The sequence below is a fragment of the Theropithecus gelada genome, chromosome 1 (assembly GCF_003255815.1).
Source record: "Theropithecus gelada isolate Dixy chromosome 1, Tgel_1.0, whole genome shotgun sequence".
Taxonomy (NCBI): domain Eukaryota; kingdom Metazoa; phylum Chordata; class Mammalia; order Primates; family Cercopithecidae; genus Theropithecus; species Theropithecus gelada.
The window spans coordinates 27,113,303-27,132,524 of NC_037668.1; the positions used below are offsets into that span (position 1 = coordinate 27,113,303).

General features: G+C 43.9%; 1 protein-coding gene across 1 annotated transcript; it reads left to right on the top strand.

Annotated features, from left to right (window-relative positions):
* Positions 1 to 1,947: 1,947 nt before the first annotated feature.
* On the top strand, positions 1,948 to 19,209 carry LOC112624936 (serine--tRNA ligase, cytoplasmic). Its single transcript, XM_025386052.1, has 12 exons — positions 1,948 to 1,982; positions 4,658 to 4,728; positions 9,344 to 9,424; positions 10,397 to 10,555; positions 11,898 to 12,041; positions 12,656 to 12,811; positions 16,257 to 16,478; positions 17,023 to 17,152; positions 17,438 to 17,595; positions 17,852 to 17,926; positions 18,292 to 18,421; positions 18,780 to 19,209. Exons 2-12 carry the CDS (start codon positions 4,723 to 4,725, stop codon positions 18,935 to 18,937), a joined length of 1,419 nt encoding a protein of 472 aa, XP_025241837.1. The 5' UTR covers positions 1,948 to 1,982; positions 4,658 to 4,722; the 3' UTR covers positions 18,938 to 19,209.
* Positions 19,210 to 19,222: the final 13 nt, after the last annotated feature.

The window sequence follows — 19,222 nt, forward strand, 5'->3', positions numbered from 1 at the left end:
ACCTTCCGGGCTCACACCATTCTCCTGCCTCAGCCTCCCGAGTAGCTGGGACTACAGGCGCCCACCAACACACCTGGCTAATTTTTTTTGTATTTTAGTAGAGGTGGGTTTCACCATGTTAGCCAGGATGGTCTTGATCTCCTAACCTTATGATCCACCTGCCTCGGCCTCCCGAAGTGCTGGGATTACAGGTGTGAGCCACCGGGCCCAGCATGGCTTCTTTCTTTCAAGATTATGTCTGTAAGATTCATCCATGTTACTAACATGTAGCAGTAGTTGGTTCTTTTCATTGCTATGTAATACTCCATTATGTAAATATGCCAATCAATTCTACTGGCTTATTTACTTCATGACGTTTAGATAAACTGGGTTGTTACCGGTTGAGGGCATTATGAATAAGCTTCTAGAGACTCTTTCTAAAAAAATGTTTGCCAACTAACAAATTATAGTTGTGTATATTTATAGGGTACAATGTAATGTTATGATTTATGAATACAATGTGGAATAATAAACACAAGCTAATTAACATATCCATCACCTCAAATACTTACATTTTATGATAAGAACATGTGTACATTCTTATGTGTGTCTTTTGGTAGACATAAACACTCATTTCTGTTGGGTATGTACCAAGGAGTAGAATTGCTGGATCATAGGGTGGGCACATGTTTAGATTTAGTAGATAATACCAAGTAGTTTTCCAAAGTGGTTGTAATGATTGATATTCCCACTAGCAATATCTAAGAGTTCCAGTTGCTTGGCATTCTTGCCAATACTTGACATTGGCAGTCCTTTTAATTTAGCCATTCTGGTAGATATATCGTGGTATCTCAGTGTTATTTTAATTTGCATTTTTTTGGTGACTAAAGATACTGAGCGCTTTTTCATAAGTTGATGGCATTTGGATAGCCTATTTTGAGAAGTACCTGTTCAAGCCTTTTGACCAATTTTTATTTGTCCTTTTCTTAGTGGTTTATAGGAATTATTTATATAGAGTGGATAGAAGAATACCTGTGAGATACAGGTACCACAGATCTCCTCTCCCATTCTGTGGCTTGCCTTTTCATTCTTTCAGTCTTGTGATGAATAGAAGTTCCTAATTTTTCCAAAACACAATAGATAAATCACAGAATTTGTATTCTGTTTTGAAAATCATGTTATATCTTAACCTCCAGAAGAGATTCTCCAGTTTTTGGTGTTTTTTTTTTTTTTTTTTTGTAGACATTTTATTTATTTACTTTTTACGTTTAGGTATAAGATTTATTTAATATTAATTTTGGTGTTTTATGTGAGATAGATCAAAATTTTTTTTAATATGGAGAGTCAATTGCTCATGATAAAAATGCAATAAACTGAGAATAGAAGGGAACTTCCTTAATCTCATAGTAGATACTTACAGAAAAACCCTTGTCTTATCTTGTCTCTTCTCTTCTCTTCTTTTTCTTGAGACAGAGTCTCATTCTGTTGCCAGGCTGGAATGCAGTGGTGCGACCTCAGCTTACTGCAACCTCTGCCTCCTAGGTTCAAGCGATTCTCCTGCCTCAGCCTCCTGAGTAGCTGGCACTACAGGTGCGTGCCACCATGCCCAGCTAATTTTTGTATTTTTAGTAGAAATGGGGTTTTCACCATGTTGGCCAGGATGGTCTCGATCTCATGATCTCGTGATCTGCCCGCCTTGGCCTCCCAAAGTGCTGGTATTACAAGTGTGAGCCACTACATCCGGCCACATTTTTCTTAATGATGAAATGTTGAATGCTTTCCCCTTGAGGTTAGGAACAAGACAAGTATGTCTGTTATCACCTTTTCTAATCAACATCATGCCAAAGGTCCCAGGCAGTATGAATAAGGCAAGAAACAGAAATAAAAGATTGGAATGGAAGAAACTGTCATTATTTGCAGATCACTTGATTGTGTATGCAGAATCTGAACTATTAAAATTAAATAACTAACAAAATCACTGGATACAAGACACAGAATCAAAGGTACTTCTATATACAAGTAACAGTTTAGAAGCACCATGTACATAGAGATACACCTAATAAATAACATTTAAGACTCATACACTGAAAACTATAAAACATTGCTGAGAGAAATTAAAAATAATGAAGGGATATACTATATTCATTGATTGAAACATTCAGCACTGTTACAATATTCGGTTTTGTTTTATTTTCTTTTTGTTTCTTTTCTTTTTCTCTTTTGTGATAGAGTCTTGTTCTGTCACCCAGGCTGGAGTGCAGTGGAACGATCTCGGCTCACTGCAGCCTCTGCCTCCTGGGATCAAGTGATCCTCTCACCTCAGCCTCCCAAGTAGCTGGGACCACAGGCACACGCCACCATGCTCAGCTAATTTTTGTTTTGTTTTGTTTTGTTTTGTTTTTTGGAGAGACAGGGTTTTGCCACATTGCCTAGGCTGTGGTCTCGAATTCCTGGGCTCAAGCGACCCACCCACTTCAGCCTCCCAAAGTGCTGGAATTACAGGCATGAGTCACCACACCTGGCCTTATTTTCTTTCATGCTCCCAATACCTACCCTGGTGCCTTGCAAATAGGAAGGAGTCTCAGAATGATTATAGATTTACAGGAAGTTGGAAAAATAGTAGAAAGGTCCTGTTTTCCCCAATGATAACATCTTATATAACTCTAGTAAAATATTAAAACCAAGAAATTGACATTGCTACAATCCACAAACCTTATTCAGATTTTGCCAGTTTTATACACGTGCGTGTGTAGTTCTGTGCAATCTTACCATGTGTAAATTTGCGTAACCACTGCCATGCTCAAGATACAGAACTGTTTCATCACCACAAAGATCCTTCTTGCTATCTCTTTGTAGTCCACTCCCTTTGCCCTCCATTTCACCCCTAGCAACCACTAATCTATTATCCATCTCTATAGTTTTATCAATGTGAATAAGTGAATGAGAAAATAGTGATATCATTTTGCATCAAGTTTTGTTAAAGAGATATCAAAGAGGAAAGCTCCTTGGTAAAACCTTAAAGAATGGTTCTGTAGGTGCTATCTCATTTCTAGTCATCAATTTTGCCTCTTAAAAGCTTGAGTTTGGCTGGATGCCATGGTTCACACCTGTAATTCTAGCACTTTGGGAGGCCAAAATGGGTGGATCACTTGAGTCCAAGAATTTGCGACCAGCCTGAGCAATACAGCAAAACTCCATCTCTGCAAAAAATAAAAATTAAAAAAATTAGCTGGGTGTGGTGGTGCACACCTATAGTCCTAGCTGCCTGGGAGGCAGAGGTGGGAGGACCACTTGAGTCCAGGAGGCAGAGGTTGCAGTAAGCTGAGGTCGTGCCACTGTACTCCAGCCTGGGTGACAGAGTGAGACCCTGTCTCAACAACAACAAGAAAGCTTGTACTTGAATTTTATCATATTGCCCCTAATGTTCAGATTCAAGAGGTCCAAATTTTTTTTTTTTTTTTTTTTTTTTTGAGATGGAGTCTCGCTCTGTCGTCCGGGCTGGAGTGCAGTGGCCGAATCTCAGCTCACTGCAAGCTCCGCCTTCCAGGTTCACGCCATTCTCCTGCCTCAGGCTTCTGAGTAGCTGGGACTACCGGAGCCCGCCACCTCGCCCGGCTAGTTTTTTGTATTTTTTGGTAGAGACGGGGATTCACCGTGTTAGCCAGGATGGTCTCGATCTCCTGACCTCGTGATCCACCCGTCTCAGCCTCCCAAAGTGCTGGGATTACAGGCTTGAGCCACCGCACCCGGCCCCCCAAGAGGTCCAAATTTTACCAATCAGAGTTAGACTGATGATCCATGATACCAATATATTAATTTGGGCCAATAATGTTGATTAGTTAGTGCACTGTCTTCCCCCAAAGGAAACCAAATTATAAGAGACTAAATTACTCTCAAGGCTGCCAGAGGAGCATTGTATCAAAGTAAAAGGGTAACATTAGCCATTTCTAGCATGGAGAGGTAGCAATCATGACTGCACTCTTTATAGAGTCCTGTGCATAGCACCTAGTTTCCTTAAATGAGTTTTAAGATAATTGGGCAGGTTAGTTACTTGAGTGTCTTCCAAGTTTTCCAGATGTGTCACTCTATAGTGGTGTCATACATGTTATGATACTGTTAAATTTTAACCTCAGAATGGTCTTTTCCTTGTCACCAAATGCTGGGGACACCATTGTAGTCACCATTGTATGCCAACTACATTTGGGGCTCTAAAGCTCTAAGATTAGGCCGGGCACAGTGGCTCACGCCTGTAATCCCAGCACTTTGGGAGGCCAAGGTCAGGAGTTCGAGACCAGCCTGGCCAACGTGGTAAAGCCCTGTCTCTTCTAAAAACACAAAAATTAGCTGGGCGTGGTGGCGGGCACCTATAATCCCAGCTACTCGGGAGGTTGTGGCAGGAGAATCGCTTGAACTTGGGAGGCAGAAGTTGCAGTGAGCCGAGATTACACCATTACACTCCAGCTTGGGCAACAAGAGCGAGACGCCGTCTCCAAAAAATAATAATAAATAAATAAATAAATAAAGCTCTAAGAGTTTATAACTTCATGAGGCAGATCCTTCAGCTCTGCTGGCATTTAGGCCTTAACCTGAGATCAGTACTAAGAAGTCAAGATCAGGAGAACGGAGTATCTTAATTATGGGCGTTTCTTTGGTATATTCTTGGATTCTTTATTCCTAGGTAGATTTCGGGCAGACAACTTGAACAAGCTGAAGAACCTATGCAGCAAGACGATCGGAGAGAAAATGAAGGTAAGAGAACTGAGGAACAAACAGCCGTGAGAGCCTGAGCGGAGATATTTGATCTTGCTCTTAGCTAATGTTCATAGAAGTTCTAACTCAGTGTTTAAGTCTACAAGATGTTCAATTTCTTACCAAAGGGGAACATATTATTTTGAAAAGATAGGGAGGCAGGAACTTGGAGGCACTTTCATATACTTTACCACAAGTCCATCTTCCGTGTTCAGGTAAGATTCTTTGTTGTCTAGCCGTTTGTTGTCTATTCTGTTCTTACATTAGAAATATAAATTCCATCAGTCATCTTTTTTAATGGCAGATTTCAGATTTGTCGTCTCAGTGTAGTTGTGCTCCATAATGAAAACAGTGCAGATTCAGAGTTCAAATCTTGCTACGTTATGTGACTTTTAGGCAAGTTAATGTCTGAGCCTCAGTTTTCTCATCTATAAAATGACAATACTAAACCTATAGAATGGAATTGTTAGAACTTTTTAAAAAAATTTAAACACCAAGCAATAGTTATGGATAGAACTAAATTTCTTTCAAATGTAGAAAATTTGGCATAGTGTCAAGAACATGTAGTTGTTCAGCAATTGTGAGTTACAATGAATGGCAAGTAATGTTACTGGCCTTCATCCAAAAAAAATCCTTCCTATGCCTGAAAAATATCATGTTTCAGCTCAGCTTTTGCTTTAGTATCCAGAATAGTTCATGTTTTTAACCCTTCTTCAAAAATACCTGTTTAGCCCCTTAATCATATTACATTACATATTATAGCTAGGTACAGTAGCTCACGCCTGTAGTCCCAGCACTTTGGGAGGCCGAGGTGGGCAAATTGCTTGAGCTCAGGAGTTTAAGACCAGTCTGCACAACATGGTGAAACCCCGTCTCTACAAAAATAAAATAAAACAATTAGCCAGGCTTGGTGGCCGGCGCCTGTAGTTCCAGCTACTCAGGAGGCTGAGGTGGGAGATCACTTGAAGCCAAGAGGTAAAAGTTGCAGTGAGCCAAGATTGCGCTACTGAACTCCAGCCTGGGTGTCCAGTGAAACCCTGTCTCAAAAAAAAAAAAAAAAAAGAATTAATTAAATGCACTTTCAATCTAGATAACTTTTAAGTTGTAAACCTCAAAACTAAACAACAACAACAAAAAACATTATAGAACTTTGGAACCACACCAGTAAAGAGCATAAAAAGATGACCTTGGGATTCTAGCACCTTACACTTGGCTTCATGACAGTCGGCATCTTTCTCTTTGACAATATTTTGTTAAACTTTCAGCGTGTAACACTTTTAGCTGTGGAAAGTGGTGTTGATAATCATCCAGTTTCTTTCTGTGGGACTTAGTCATTTGCATGCTACAGACCCCATACTTACGTTAATTCTCATGCATACTCCTCCCTGGGTGTTCTTTGGGACCTATGTACAGTCAGTGCCAGCTGGGTGTTTTTTGTAGCAAGAAGATGGGATTGTGAGTGTTGTCATTTACAATAACATTCTTAGATCTGATTTTGTTGCTAGCCATGCAGGCAGTGTTCACTCCCGCTGCCATTGAAATGGTAATGATGGTGCTTTAATTTGTAGAGCACTCGAAAACATTCAGATACTTTCACAGACATCTCATTTTGGTTTTCATCCTTACTGCAAAGTTGGAGTGCAGATAGTACATTTGTCAGCCCTATTTAATGGGTAAGGGAATCGGCTTAGGAAATTAAAGAGCTTGCTTAAAATCATACTCTAACTTAGTTGCAGAGTCAAACCTTGAGCTCTGAACTTGAATTTGCTGCCCTGGGGGACTATCAAATAGCAAGGGAGCCTGGTAACTATCTTGCTAACATATCACCCTGCCTATGATGCCATTGCAAAAATCTTGAGATTTAGTCCATTTTTTCCCTACCTCTATAGTCTGTTTATTCTTATCAAGACTCATTCTGATAGTTTCAGATTTTTCCAACTTTTTTTCTTGTTTTTGACACAAAGTCTTGTTTTGTTGCCCAGGCTGGAGTGCAGTGGCACAATCATGGCTCACTGCAGCCTCAACCTCCTGGGCCCAAGCAGTCCTCCTGCCTCAGCCTCCCTAGTAGCATGCCACCACACTCGGCTAATTTTTTTTTTTTCTCGTAGAGATGGAGTCTCCCTATGTTGCCACTGCACCTGGCCAGATTTTTCTAGCTTTTTAAGATGATTTTTCTCTGAGTCACTGAAGGGTGTGAGTGGAGTTATAGTTAGAATTCTGATCATATGAGAATGTGTAATGAACCTAAAGGATTTCTATGCTTTACATTTAGGAGATTTAGTCCTTTTGTTCTTTCTTTCTTCTTTTTTTGAGACAGTGTCTTGCTCTGTTGCCCAGGCTAGAGTGCAGTGGCATGATCATAGATCACTGCAACCTCCAACTCCTTGGCTCAAGCGGTCCTCCCACCTCAGCCTCTTAAGTAACTAGGACTATAGACACATGTCATTGTGCCTGGCTAATTTTTTTTTTTTTTTTTTTTTTTGAGACGGAGTCTTGCTCTGTAGCCCAGGCTGGAGTGCAGTGGCCGGATCTCAGCTCACTGCAAGCTCCGCCTCCCAGGTTCACGCCATTCTCCGGCCTCAGCCTCCCGAGTAGCTGGGACTACAGGCGCCCGCCACCTCGCCCGGCTAGTTTTTTGTATTTCTTAGTAGAGACGGGGTTTCACCATGTTAGCCAGGATGGTCTCGATCTCCTGACCTCGTGATCCACCCGTCTCGGCCTCCCAAAGTGCTGGGATTACAGGCTTGAGCCACCGCACCCGGCCTAAAATATATATATTTATATATTTAGATATGAGGTCTCACTCTGCTGCCCAGGCTGGTCTTGAACTCTTGGGCTAAAGTGATCCTCCCACCTGAACCTACCATGTAGCTGGGATTACAGTTGCAAGCCACTATACCTGGTTATACTTTGTTTTATTTATACTTACAAAGCAGATGCTAAATATTCTTATGCAAGTTTTGTTGAAGTCTCATATATCTTATTATAATGGCCTTTGACTAACTTTCTTTAACTCTTTTGTTTTTTGAGACGGAGTCTCGATCTGTGGCCAAGGCTGGAGTGCAGTGGTGCGATCTCGACTCACTGCAACCTCCGCCTCCCAGGTTCACTCTATTCTCCTGTCGAGTAGCTGGGACTACAGGCACCTGCCACAATGCCTGGCTAATTTTTTCGTGTGTGTTTTTGGTAGAGATGGGATTTCACCATGTTAGCCAGATGGTCTCTATCTCCTGACCTTGTGATCCGCCTGCCTCGGCCTCCCAAAGTGCTGGGATTACAGGCGTGAGCCACTGTGCCCGGCCAACTCTTTTTTTTTTTTTTGGAGACGGAGTCTCACTCTGTCACCCAGGCTGGAGTGCAGTGGCATGATCTTGGCTCACTGCAACCTCCGCCCCCCAAGTTCAAGTGATTCTTCTGCCTCAGCCTCCCGAGTAGTTGGGATTACAGGTGTCTGCTACCACACCTGCCTAATTTTGTATTTTTAGTAGAGAAGGGGTTTCACCATCTTGGCCAGGCAGGCCTTGAACTCCTGACCTCATGATCCACCTGCCTCAGCCTCCCAAAATGCTGGGATTACAGGCATGAGCCACAGGGCCCTGCCAACTCTTTTTAATTTAAGAAGAATTTAACTCTTTAAGTGATCTTCTTAAATTCACCTGGTTTTGTGCAAGGATTACAAGTGATGATTTAGCAGAATTATCATACAGAAGGACGAGAAGAGAAACTAGAGAGAACAAAATCCAGCCCTCGTTATACCCCTGCCATTGTGTAAATTGCATTGATTGTTCTAAACTTAGTTCCAGATCCTGTGACTTTTTGTTTGTTTGTTTTCCTTGGCTGTCTGATATGTCATCGCTCCATCCATCTTTCCCCCTTAGCCTCAATGCTGGGTTTGTTGTTAGCAGGTAGATAAGAATCTACACTTGGGGTGGGTGCAGTGGCTCATGTCTGTAATCCCAGTACTTTGGGAGGTCAAGGTGGGGGATCACTTGAGACCAGGAGTTTGAAATCACCCTGTCCAACATAATGAAACCCTGTCTCTATTAAAAATACAAAAAAAAAAAAATTATCCAGATATGGTGGTGCACTACTATAATCCCAGCTACTTGGGAGGCTGAGGCAGGAGAATCACTTGAAACCGGGAGGTGGAGGTTGCAGTGAGCCGAGAGCACGCAAACTGCACTCCAGCCTGGGTGACTGAGTGAGACTCCCTCCAAAAAAAAAAAAAGAAGGGCTTGCTCCTGAGCACTGCGCTGCCTCTCCCGGGCTTGTAGCTCATGAGCATTTCAAATCAATTCTCTTCTGATTCCCATGAGGACCTACGCACAGGGAGTGACATTCTTCTCGTATTCTTCAGGATGTTAATTCTCTGACCCAGACAGATTAATTGATTTTAGGACCAAAACGCTATTAAGTGGCAGCATAGGGGCTTGACACTTTGACTTCTGGCTTCCAGTGGACTAAATTTTTTCCTACATGTTGTATCTTTTAGAAAAATGTATGTAGGAAGTTCTGCGATTCGTTTATATAATACGTTAATTTGGTGTTTACTTTATAAAACAATGCCAGAGATTTTCTTTTATTGATTTGTGTTGGGTTTTTTTCCTTCCTGCAGAAAAAAGAGCCAGTGGAAGATGATGAGTCTGTCCCAGAGAACGTGTTGAATTTCGATGACCTTACTGCAGACGCTTTAGCTGTAAGTTAGAGTCCTTTTCTAAGTTAGGATCTCTGCTGTTTTGTCTTAATTTTATTTCTAGACAGCAAGTGCTCACACGCTGCTGCACACAGCATTGTGACATCCTTTCATTTCTGCTGCTGGGAAATGACCCCACCCATTCTTGTTATATTCTATATTTGAGTATTTATTAGACAGTGGAGATGGAGACAGATGGAGTGGGAGAATCAAGGGTAGGAAGAACAGAAAAAGGAAAGGAACTGTGTTTGGTTTATATAGCTCCATTTTCTACCCTTTGTTACACAAAGGCAAGAAACTTCAACTTACTGTAATACAGTAAGTATTTAGTGCGCTGGGCAAGAGGAGTAATTTTTGAGTTTTTTAGTCACTGAACCCTTTCTTGAAACCCTTAACATATAGCAAGAACATAAACCAAAAAAGCAAAGTTGCTGTGCTTGAAGGGCTCGGATTGGGGGCCTGAGCCTGCCTGGCCCTACTGCTAAAGCACTCGCCTCAAAGAAGTAAGAGCACAGTTTGAAACAGCTGCAATACAGAATCCAAAAATATGCTTCAGACAAATCTCTTACTCCTAATAAATTTATAATCTTCCTGGAGAACAGTTAAATGCAGCACATCAATAGAGTGCTAAGTTGGTTCAGTCAAGAAAATCAGAAACTGCAGATTAAGGGAAAGTTCTCATAAGAGCGGCAGTACTAACATTTCTGTGATGTATGGGAACAATAGGAGTGGCCAGAACTATCCATCTCTGCCTCAAGCACCAGCAAGGAAAAATGCCGATGGATTTGTAGAGCAAGACTGTGTATATCCGTGTGTGAAATCAATCTCAGTTCTTAAAAGTCTTCGTTTCCAGTTTTTAAAATGCTATCGCAAGGGCTCTCTTTAGAGCACAACAGGGTTAGGGTAACCTGATCTTATTCCTGTGCTGTCCTTGCCTCGCTGTCCTGCTAATGGGCCTGGCCTGTTCATCTACAGAACCTGAAAGTCTCACAAATCAAAAAAGTCCGACTCCTCATTGATGAAGCCATCCTGAAGTGTGACGCGGAGCGGATAAAGCTGGAAGCAGAGCGATTTGAGAACCTCCGAGAGATTGGGAACCTTCTGCACCCTTCTGTGCCCATCAGTAACGATGAGGTAGGTGGCTGTGCCCCAGTGGGAGGCAGCCTTAGGTGGCTGCTGTCTCTGCAGGGGCGGGGACGGGAGGAGATCTGTGGAACACTGGCACTCTCTGTCAGAAGCAGGTTCTTTGTATATTCCCTCTGTCCACCAATTGAGAATTGCAGGAGTCAGATCCTTGTCTGATTGGAAAGTAGCAGAGACAGCAGGTAGGAGGAGACTCCTGGCACAGAAATCTCTTCTAAATAGGGCTGCTGTCCCCCACTGCAGTTGCCCGTGGTAGCAGGCGTCTTGTAGGAGGGATCTGCTAAATCAACCTAACCCCCTCACCCACACCCCGCTGAGAAGCTGCAGGTCGAAGGGAAATCTGCATGATAAAAGTTTCCTGCTGAGCGGGAGCTTCCCCTGCACAAAGCTGCTCGGAGCCCAGCCTTTGTTCCCTGACACCCCAGCCGGAGCAGGGCCCATCTGTGCCTCTTTCATTCATTCCCTGGTGAACATTAAACTCACTGCAGGCTGGGGTGTGCAGGAGGCTGCAGAGCACAGACCATGAGCAGACTCAGGAGGTCAGGGCCCCGAGTCCGCCCTCATGTGGCCCTGGGACCAATGAGAGCCTGGAAAAAAAAAAAATCTACATTCTCCTCCGCACTCCAGGCAATGTCGATTGTCTGGGAAGAGTTGTCCTTGTGCAGGATTTGAGAGGTAATTTAAAAGGGTAAAAAAAAACAAAACAAAACAAAAAAAAAAAAACCAAGAGAATACCGTAGACCTCTTGGAAAATCATCATTCCCAGTTTCATGGCTAGAATTACTTCTCAAACTTTGTAAGTTATTACTTCTCCATTGAGTAGCAAGTTGCCTTCTCTAGTTATGAGACACAGTAGTGTTTAAGTTAAATGATGATGTCACAAAGCTAAGTTGCTCGTGGAATAAAGTTTGGAAAGACGGTGGTGGTAGAATTAATAAATCATATCTCAAGCTTGGCATGGTGGCTCATGTTTGTAATCCCAGCACTTTGGAAGGCCTAGGCAGGAGGATCACTTGAGCCCAGGAATTGGAGACCAGCCTGGGCAACATGACACAACCCAGTCTCTACAAAAAAATACAAAATTAGCCGAGCATAGTGTCGCGCACCTGTCTGTAGTCCCAGCTAAGGCTGAGGTGGGAGGATCACTGGAGCCTGGAAGGTTGAGGTTGCAGTGAGCCAAGATTGTGCCACTGCACTCCAGCCTGGATGACAGAGTAGTAAGACCCTGTCTCAAAAAAGTAAATAAATAAATAAATAAATAAATAATTTCATTTAAAAATAAAAAAATAAAATCACATGTCATGTATCTTTCTTTCTTGCTCTGTTTCCTTAGGATGCGGACAACAAAGTAGAGAGGATTTGGGGCGATTGTACGGTCAGGAAGAAGTACTCTCATGTGGACCTGGTGGTGATGGTAGATGGCTTTGAAGGCGAAAAGGGGGCCGTGGTGGCTGGGAGTCGAGGGTACTTCTTGAAGGTAAGAGCTGGGAGCCAGTGAGGATAGGATTATGAAGAAGAAACAAATTTTTTTTTTTTTTTTTTTTTTTTTTTTTTTTTGCGGAGAGACATAACCTACTTAAAGAGGCCCCCAAATCTACCAGTTGTACTCGCCTTTCTGCAAATGTATTGGCAATTAGATGCAATTCTCTTTCTAAAGCAAGAGAGGGCTTATCAGGATTCCATAGAACAAAAGCCACTAAGTGGTCCTCCATAATGAATGTATGTTTTGCTGACTGAATCAGAACAGTCTCTGCCTTTAAGTGGCTCAGTATAATTGGATAGTCAGACAAGTAACAAAGAATCAAAATCCACTGTCAGAAGCACTGTGGTTTGTGTAGGCCCAAAGTGCTTTGAGAACATCAAGAGAATTCTCTTAACTGTGTGTCTGGATAGTTCGCTGGGCTTCAGTGTTCAGAATGAATCTTAAGGTTCAGAAGGTCAGTTGCTGTGATCTGTGGTGGTTTTTTTTGGCCTCCTGTGTGCCCCTGGGTAGTCCTGTTCTGTCGGCCCAGGTGCCTTTGGGTGTCGGTGCTAGCTGAGCATGACAGTGACAAGACCCAGTCACACAGTTCTGTGTCTCTGCTCCTCTAGGGGGTCCTGGTGTTCCTGGAACAGGCTCTCATCCAGTATGCCCTTCGCACCTTGGGAAGTCGGGGCTACACTCCCATTTATACCCCCTTTTTCATGAGGAAGGAGGTCATGCAGGAGGTGGCACAGCTCAGCCAGTTTGATGAAGAACTTTATAAGGTGAGTAGCCTGGGTCAGGTGGCAGAATGACTTAAGTTATGTAGCTTAACTTCAGTGATGCAGAGTGGTGCTGTCCAATAGGACTTTCTGCGATGATGGAAACGTTCTATATCTGTGACTCTTGAGCACTTAAAATGTGGGTGGTACAACGGAGGAAGCACATTTTTTATTTTAATTAATTTTAACTTAAACATGTAGCTAATGACTACCATATTAGACAGTGCAGCTGCAGAGCCTCTTTTACCTTTCCCTGGGTAATCTGTATGATGAATCTAAATCAAGTACACTTCAACACCATGAGCTTAGAAATGAAGCCCATTCCTGGGTGCTTGGACAAAAGGAAATTACAGAAGTGGCACTGATCTCCTAGCCCGCTTCCCGTGTCCTCCCACTCCTAACCCCAGACTGGAAGCTTCCACAGGGTGAGACATAGTTGCCTTGGGATGGAGGTGGCTTCCAGTGTGTGGCTCCATCTCAACCATGGACCGTGTCAGGGAGAGCCAGACAATTCACGTCAAGGTTCAGAAGGTCATTCTGATCAACTGGCTCTAACACCAATAACAGCACCCCACTCTGTGTTCGGCACTCAAGATTTCTAGAGCGTCTCTGCTAACAGCTGTCCAATGCAGCAGTGTCTACTATTCGTTTGCTCCTCCCTTTCAACTCTTCTGTCAGAAATAGGGACTTAGTTCCTACTGGCTTATTTCCTCTCCAGACAGGGGAGGTAGAGTTAGACAACTGCTGTTGGACTCATCAAATTTATACAGGGAGATAGTTCAGTAATTAGAACAATCTTTCCATTGTTTCTGCTGATGAGGTAAAAGTTAAGTTTTCATTCAAGACGCACTGGGAAACAAAGTGTTCTCCCTAAACCCTGAGCATTAGTATAACCTTGACCTCCTCCCTCTCTGCTTTCTTTTAACGAAGGGAGGAATGTGTTCCTTTACTGGCTTAAAACCTGTTTTACCTTTTCTTTGTTTTTCTAATTTCAACCCTTAAGATTAGATAATCATTAAAGAACATTAGAAATACCCACTGCAGGTAACACTAGGGAGAAACCTATGTGGAGTATTATGGAAATTGTTACGTAGCCGGTGCTCCCTGAGTCCTGCGTTCTCCATCTCTTATCCAGACGCTTCTTGGACCCACAGGCAGGAAGAATCACAGGTTTCAATAGTGAAGAATTTTGGCTGGTACTTCTTGTCGGATAAAAACCTCAGTTCTGGAGAATGAATATAGCGCTGCCCAATAGAACTCTCTGCACTGATGGAGATGTTCTGGGTCTGCATGATGCAGCATGGCAGCCATGAGCCACGTGTGACTCGAGCACTGAAAATGTGGCTGATGCAACCGAGGAACTACATTTTAATTTAATTTAATTTGTTTTTATTTTTTATTTTTTAATTAATTTCCCCTATAGAGACAGGGTCTCACTATGTTGCCCAAACTGATTTCAAACTCCTGGGCTCAAGCAATCCACCCGCCTCAGCCTTCCAAAGTGTTGGGATTATAGGTGTGAGCCACTATGCCCAGCCCAACTGAATTGAAATAGTCGTATGTGGCTGGCTACACCATATTAGGCTGCACAGCCCTTGAGCTTTCCTATGTTGTGTGTGAATGGCCCCACAGTGGCTACATTCCTACTGCCAGGTAGCGAGGTAGTTTTCCAGGCTCTAAACACTGACCCAGAGGAACTTTCTTCCTTTTTTTTTTTTTTTTTTAATTAAAATACTGCTACATAACAGAAAATTTAGAAATGGCAGAGGGAATTACCTGCTTTCCCATTGACCTAATATAACAATTGTCATCTTAAAATATTCGCTTTGGGATTTTTTTCATATATATGTTGTTTTCACATACTTATAATTGCCATGTACCTAAATTGCCTTTTTACTTAGCATTATTTTTTATTTTTATTTTTATTTATGTATTTATTTTTTGAGACAGAGTCTCACTCTGTTGCCCAGGCTGGAGTGCAGTGGCACAATCTTGGCTCACTGCAACCTCTGCCTCCTGGGTTCAAGTGATTCTTGTGCCTAAGCCTCCAGAGTAGCTGGGATTACAGGCGTCGCCACCATATCTGGCTGATTTTTTTTTTTTTTGAAACAGTGTGTCACTCTTTCACCCAGGTTAGAGTGAAGTAGCGTAATCTCGGCTTACTGTAGCCTCCACCCACCAAGTTCAAGCGATTATCCTGCCTCACCCTCCTAAGTAGCTGGGACTACAGGCATCCACCACCATGCCCGCTAATTTTTTTTTTTTTGTATTTTTAGTAGAAACGGTGTTTCGCCATGTTGGCCAGGTTGGTCTCGAGCTCCTGACCTCAGGTGAACCACCCGCCTCGGCCTCCAAAGTGCTGGGATTACAGGCATGAGCCATCGTGCCCGGCCACACCTGGCTAATTTTTGTATTTTTAGTAGTGACGGGGTTTCAGCAAGTTGGCCACACTAGTCTTGAACTCCTGACCTCAGGTGATCTGCCTGCCTAGGCCTCCCAAAGTGCTGGGATTTCAAGCATGAGCTACCGTGCCCGGTGGCCTTTTTATGTAGCATTATATCAAAAGTGTTTTTCTGTGCTACTGCATGGTCTTCATTTTTATGGTTGTATAATATTACATAAATAATGTTACAGTGAATTTTGTCCTGTCTGAACTTTTTTTTTTTTGCTTTATTTTCTTTAGCTGAACAGCAAAGTATATTCTTTAAGGATCATAACCACTAACCTATACGCACCAAGAAAGCAGAGACTGGTGTCCCTTTTTGCTCTACATTGGTGTTTAGTAAACACCTCGCAAGGATTAATTTATGTGGCTACCAGCACAGGTTTATTGCATACCTGCCAGCATTGACCATTATTCATCATAGATGAGTTTTCTTTATTAGATAAGTGGAAAATAGCTGGGCACAGTGGCTCACGCCTGTAATCCCAGCACTTTGGGAGGCTGAAGTAGGTGGGTCACCTGAGGTCAGGAGTTCCAGATCAGCTTGGCCAACATGGTGAAACCTTGTGTCTACTAACAATACAAAAATTAGTGTCTACTAACAATACGGAAAAAAAAAAGCATGGTGGCGCATGCCTGTAATCCCAGCTACTCAGGAGGCTGAGGCAGGAGAATCGCTTGAACCTGGGAGGTGGAGGTTGCAGTGAGCCGAGATTGTGCCACTGCACTCCAGTCTGGGCAACAGAGTGAGACTCTGTCTCAAAAAAAAAAAAAAGGTAAGTGGAAAATATTCTTTCCTCTTAATTTACATTTCTTTGATCTCTGTCTGGGACCCCAAGGTGGACTGAGCCTTTCCTTTATCTTTTTAGTATTCTCTCCCCACTCCCAGGCAGGGATTAAAGGAAATTTTTCCTGCACTATCACTGATATCTTTCTTGTGGTTTCTTATTCTAGCCAAGGTCCTCCCCTCTTCCTCTTAACTGGTATAGCTCCTTCCTTCCACAGGTGATTGGCAAAGGCAGTGAAAAGTCTGATGACAACTCCTATGATGAGAAGTACCTGATTGCCACCTCAGAGCAGCCCATCGCTGCCCTGCACCGGGATGAGTGGCTCCGGCCGGAGGACCTGCCCATCAAGTATGCTGGCCTGTCTACCTGCTTCCGTCAGGAGGTGGGCTCCCATGGCCGTGACACCCGTGGCATCTTCCGAGTCCATCAGTTTGAGAAGGTGAGTAGATGGGTCAGGGTAAGGAGTGGACCTTTCTCTCTCTCCAGAAGCGTTAGACGAGAGATAGGATCTGTGTTGCTGAGGTCCATCCTGGCTCCAGCTTTTCCTCTCATTGCTTACCTCTGTGTTTCTGGGGAAGTGCGTGCTGGAGTGGCGTGGAGTATCCACCCTGAAACCAGGCTGTGGCTTTGCCACTCACCAGCTGTGTAACATTGGGCAAAATACATAAGCCCCCAGTGCTCCATTTCTGCCTCTGTACGAAGAGGATAACAGTAACGGTGCCTGCCTCGCCAGGCCTATTGTGGCCTGTTGTGAGGATGATCCCAGTCAATATATATAAAGCACTCAGAACAGGGCTGGCACACATATGGGAAGCTAGCGCCATAAGCATTTGCTTTTGTGGTCCAGTCCCAGTTGCTGGGGACCCAGCCTCGTCTGCCTCCCAGTGGTGTGGAAACGGGTCTTCATGGCAAGGATGTCTCCCTCTTCAGTCCTTTATTCACCCTGTACCACTGTTACCATCTCCTTGGGTCCCTCTCTGCAGATTGAACAGTTTGTGTACTCATCACCACATGACAACAAGTCGTGGGAGATGTTTGAAGAGATGATTACGACCGCAGAGGAGTTCTACCAGTCCCTGGGCATTCCTTACCACATCGTGAATATTGTCTCAGGTATGGGACCCAGCCTCTTCCCAGCCTCCCTTTCCTGCATCCCACAGACGCCACCCTCACCAGCTGAGCTGCCACACAGAGAAACAGATCACAAGTCGAGTCATTGCCCACATTAATTAAACTATTACCCTCTTCTCACTGGGGAGTATTTGGTGTTAAGAATATCTGGATGTGATTTCACCTCTGGAGACAGGCCATGAATTAAAGAATTCTCCAGGCTTGCTAAAGGTTAGCCTTCTGAAATACCATCCCTCCTTCATGAGTTCTAGGGGTTTTTCCTTACAGGTTCTTTGAATCATGCTGCCAGTAAGAAGCTTGACCTGGAGGCCTGGTTTCCGGGCTCAGGAGCCTTCCGTGAGTTGGTCTCCTGTTCTAATTGCACGGATTACCAGGCTCGCCGGCTTCGAATCCGATATGGGCAAACCAAGAAGATGATGGACAAGGTAGATGGCCCCTAGGGAGGTGGGAAACAGAGCCTTCAGTACACGGCCCGTCCATCTTATTTCTCAGCCTTTGGGGTGCACTGGTCCCAAGCATCATGGGAAAATCTGAGCTTCTCAATGTAGACCAAAAAAGGAATCTGAAAATGCCTTGTACTGAGTCAGGACTGAGTTCTTTTAGCTAGAAACCTGAATCTAGCTCTCTTCTATAAGGTAATTCTAGCTTTTCTCTTTCTGGCTTTGTTTTTCTTAACTCCAGAGAAAGAATAATCTCCATTTATCTACACAGAACAAGTTGGAGGCTTCCCTCTTCTCACCCAAGAAGGTCTGGGTTGTAAGCTGCTCTCTTCAAACCCAATTCTCAGGCCCTACTCTTTTCCAAGTCAGGGGCTTGAAAGGGGTGAAAAGGAAAGGCCACAATAGTAGTTTCTTCCTTCCCTCAAAGGGCCCAACTCCTCAAAATACCAGAAGCTACCACTTGTCACTCATGGAGACATGAGGGATCTTTCTGCAGTTATCTAACAGGCAATAAATACCAACTAATTCAAATTCAGAAAAAAGTTGCTAAGGGGTCGAACCCATCATTTCGATTTGGACAGTTGTGGTTGGGGAAGTCTGGTTGAATGGATGGTTCCTGGCCGTCAGTAGGACCAGCTGAGAGTTGAACCCGACTTCCCCTCTGGGACCCTGTCTTTCCAGGTGGAGTTTGTCCATATGCTCAATGCTACCATGTGCGCCACTACCCGTACCATCTGCGCCATCCTGGAGAACTACCAGACAGAGAAGGGCATCACTGTGCCTGAGAAATTGAAGGAGTTCATGCCGCCAGGTAAAACTCCCAGCTCATCTCATCACCCTCCTCTTTTCTGTCTTCACACTCTTCAAAATCGCAGGCCCCTTTCGGGATATACCAGGTTTTTTTGTTCTGACACAGCCCCTGAAACTCTTGTCTGCCCTCTCGGGCTGGGCAGGGCAGGGGGCCTGGTTGAGAAAGTAGCCAGTGCAGGTATGATACTGAAATGCTGCTAAGATTCAGACTAGGGAAGAAAAGAATAAAGGAAACTGGTGCCTATCAAAGGGACCCCTCTGTTCAAAGGGATCATTGTCTTGTTGAATTCTCCCCAGAGCTCTTAGGGCTTTGACTCTCTGAGAAACAATAGGTCATTTGGTTGACTCTTCCCTCCCAGGACTGCAAGAACTGATCCCCTTTGTGAAGCCTGCGCCCATTGACCAGGAGCCATCCAAGAAGCAGAAGAAGCAACATGAGGGCAGCAAAAAGAAAGCGGCAGCAAGAGACGTCACCCTAGAAAGCAGGCTGCAGAACATGGAGGTCACCGATGCCTGAACATTCCTGCGTCCCTGTTTGCTTTCATTTCTGTCCGCTGAGATCTCAGAGCCGGCCCAACAGCAGGGAAGCCAAGCACCCATTCATCGCCCTGCCCCCATCTGACTGTGGAGCTGAGAGGGGAGCAGTGCCGTGTACCACACAGATGTTCCTGTCTCCTTGCATGGGCATAGGAACCCATCACTGATGACTGATGAAACCATGTAATAAAGTATCTCTGGGGAGGGCTTAGGACTCTTCCTCAGTCTTCTTCCCGGGGCTTGAACCCCGCCTCTGATGGTTCTC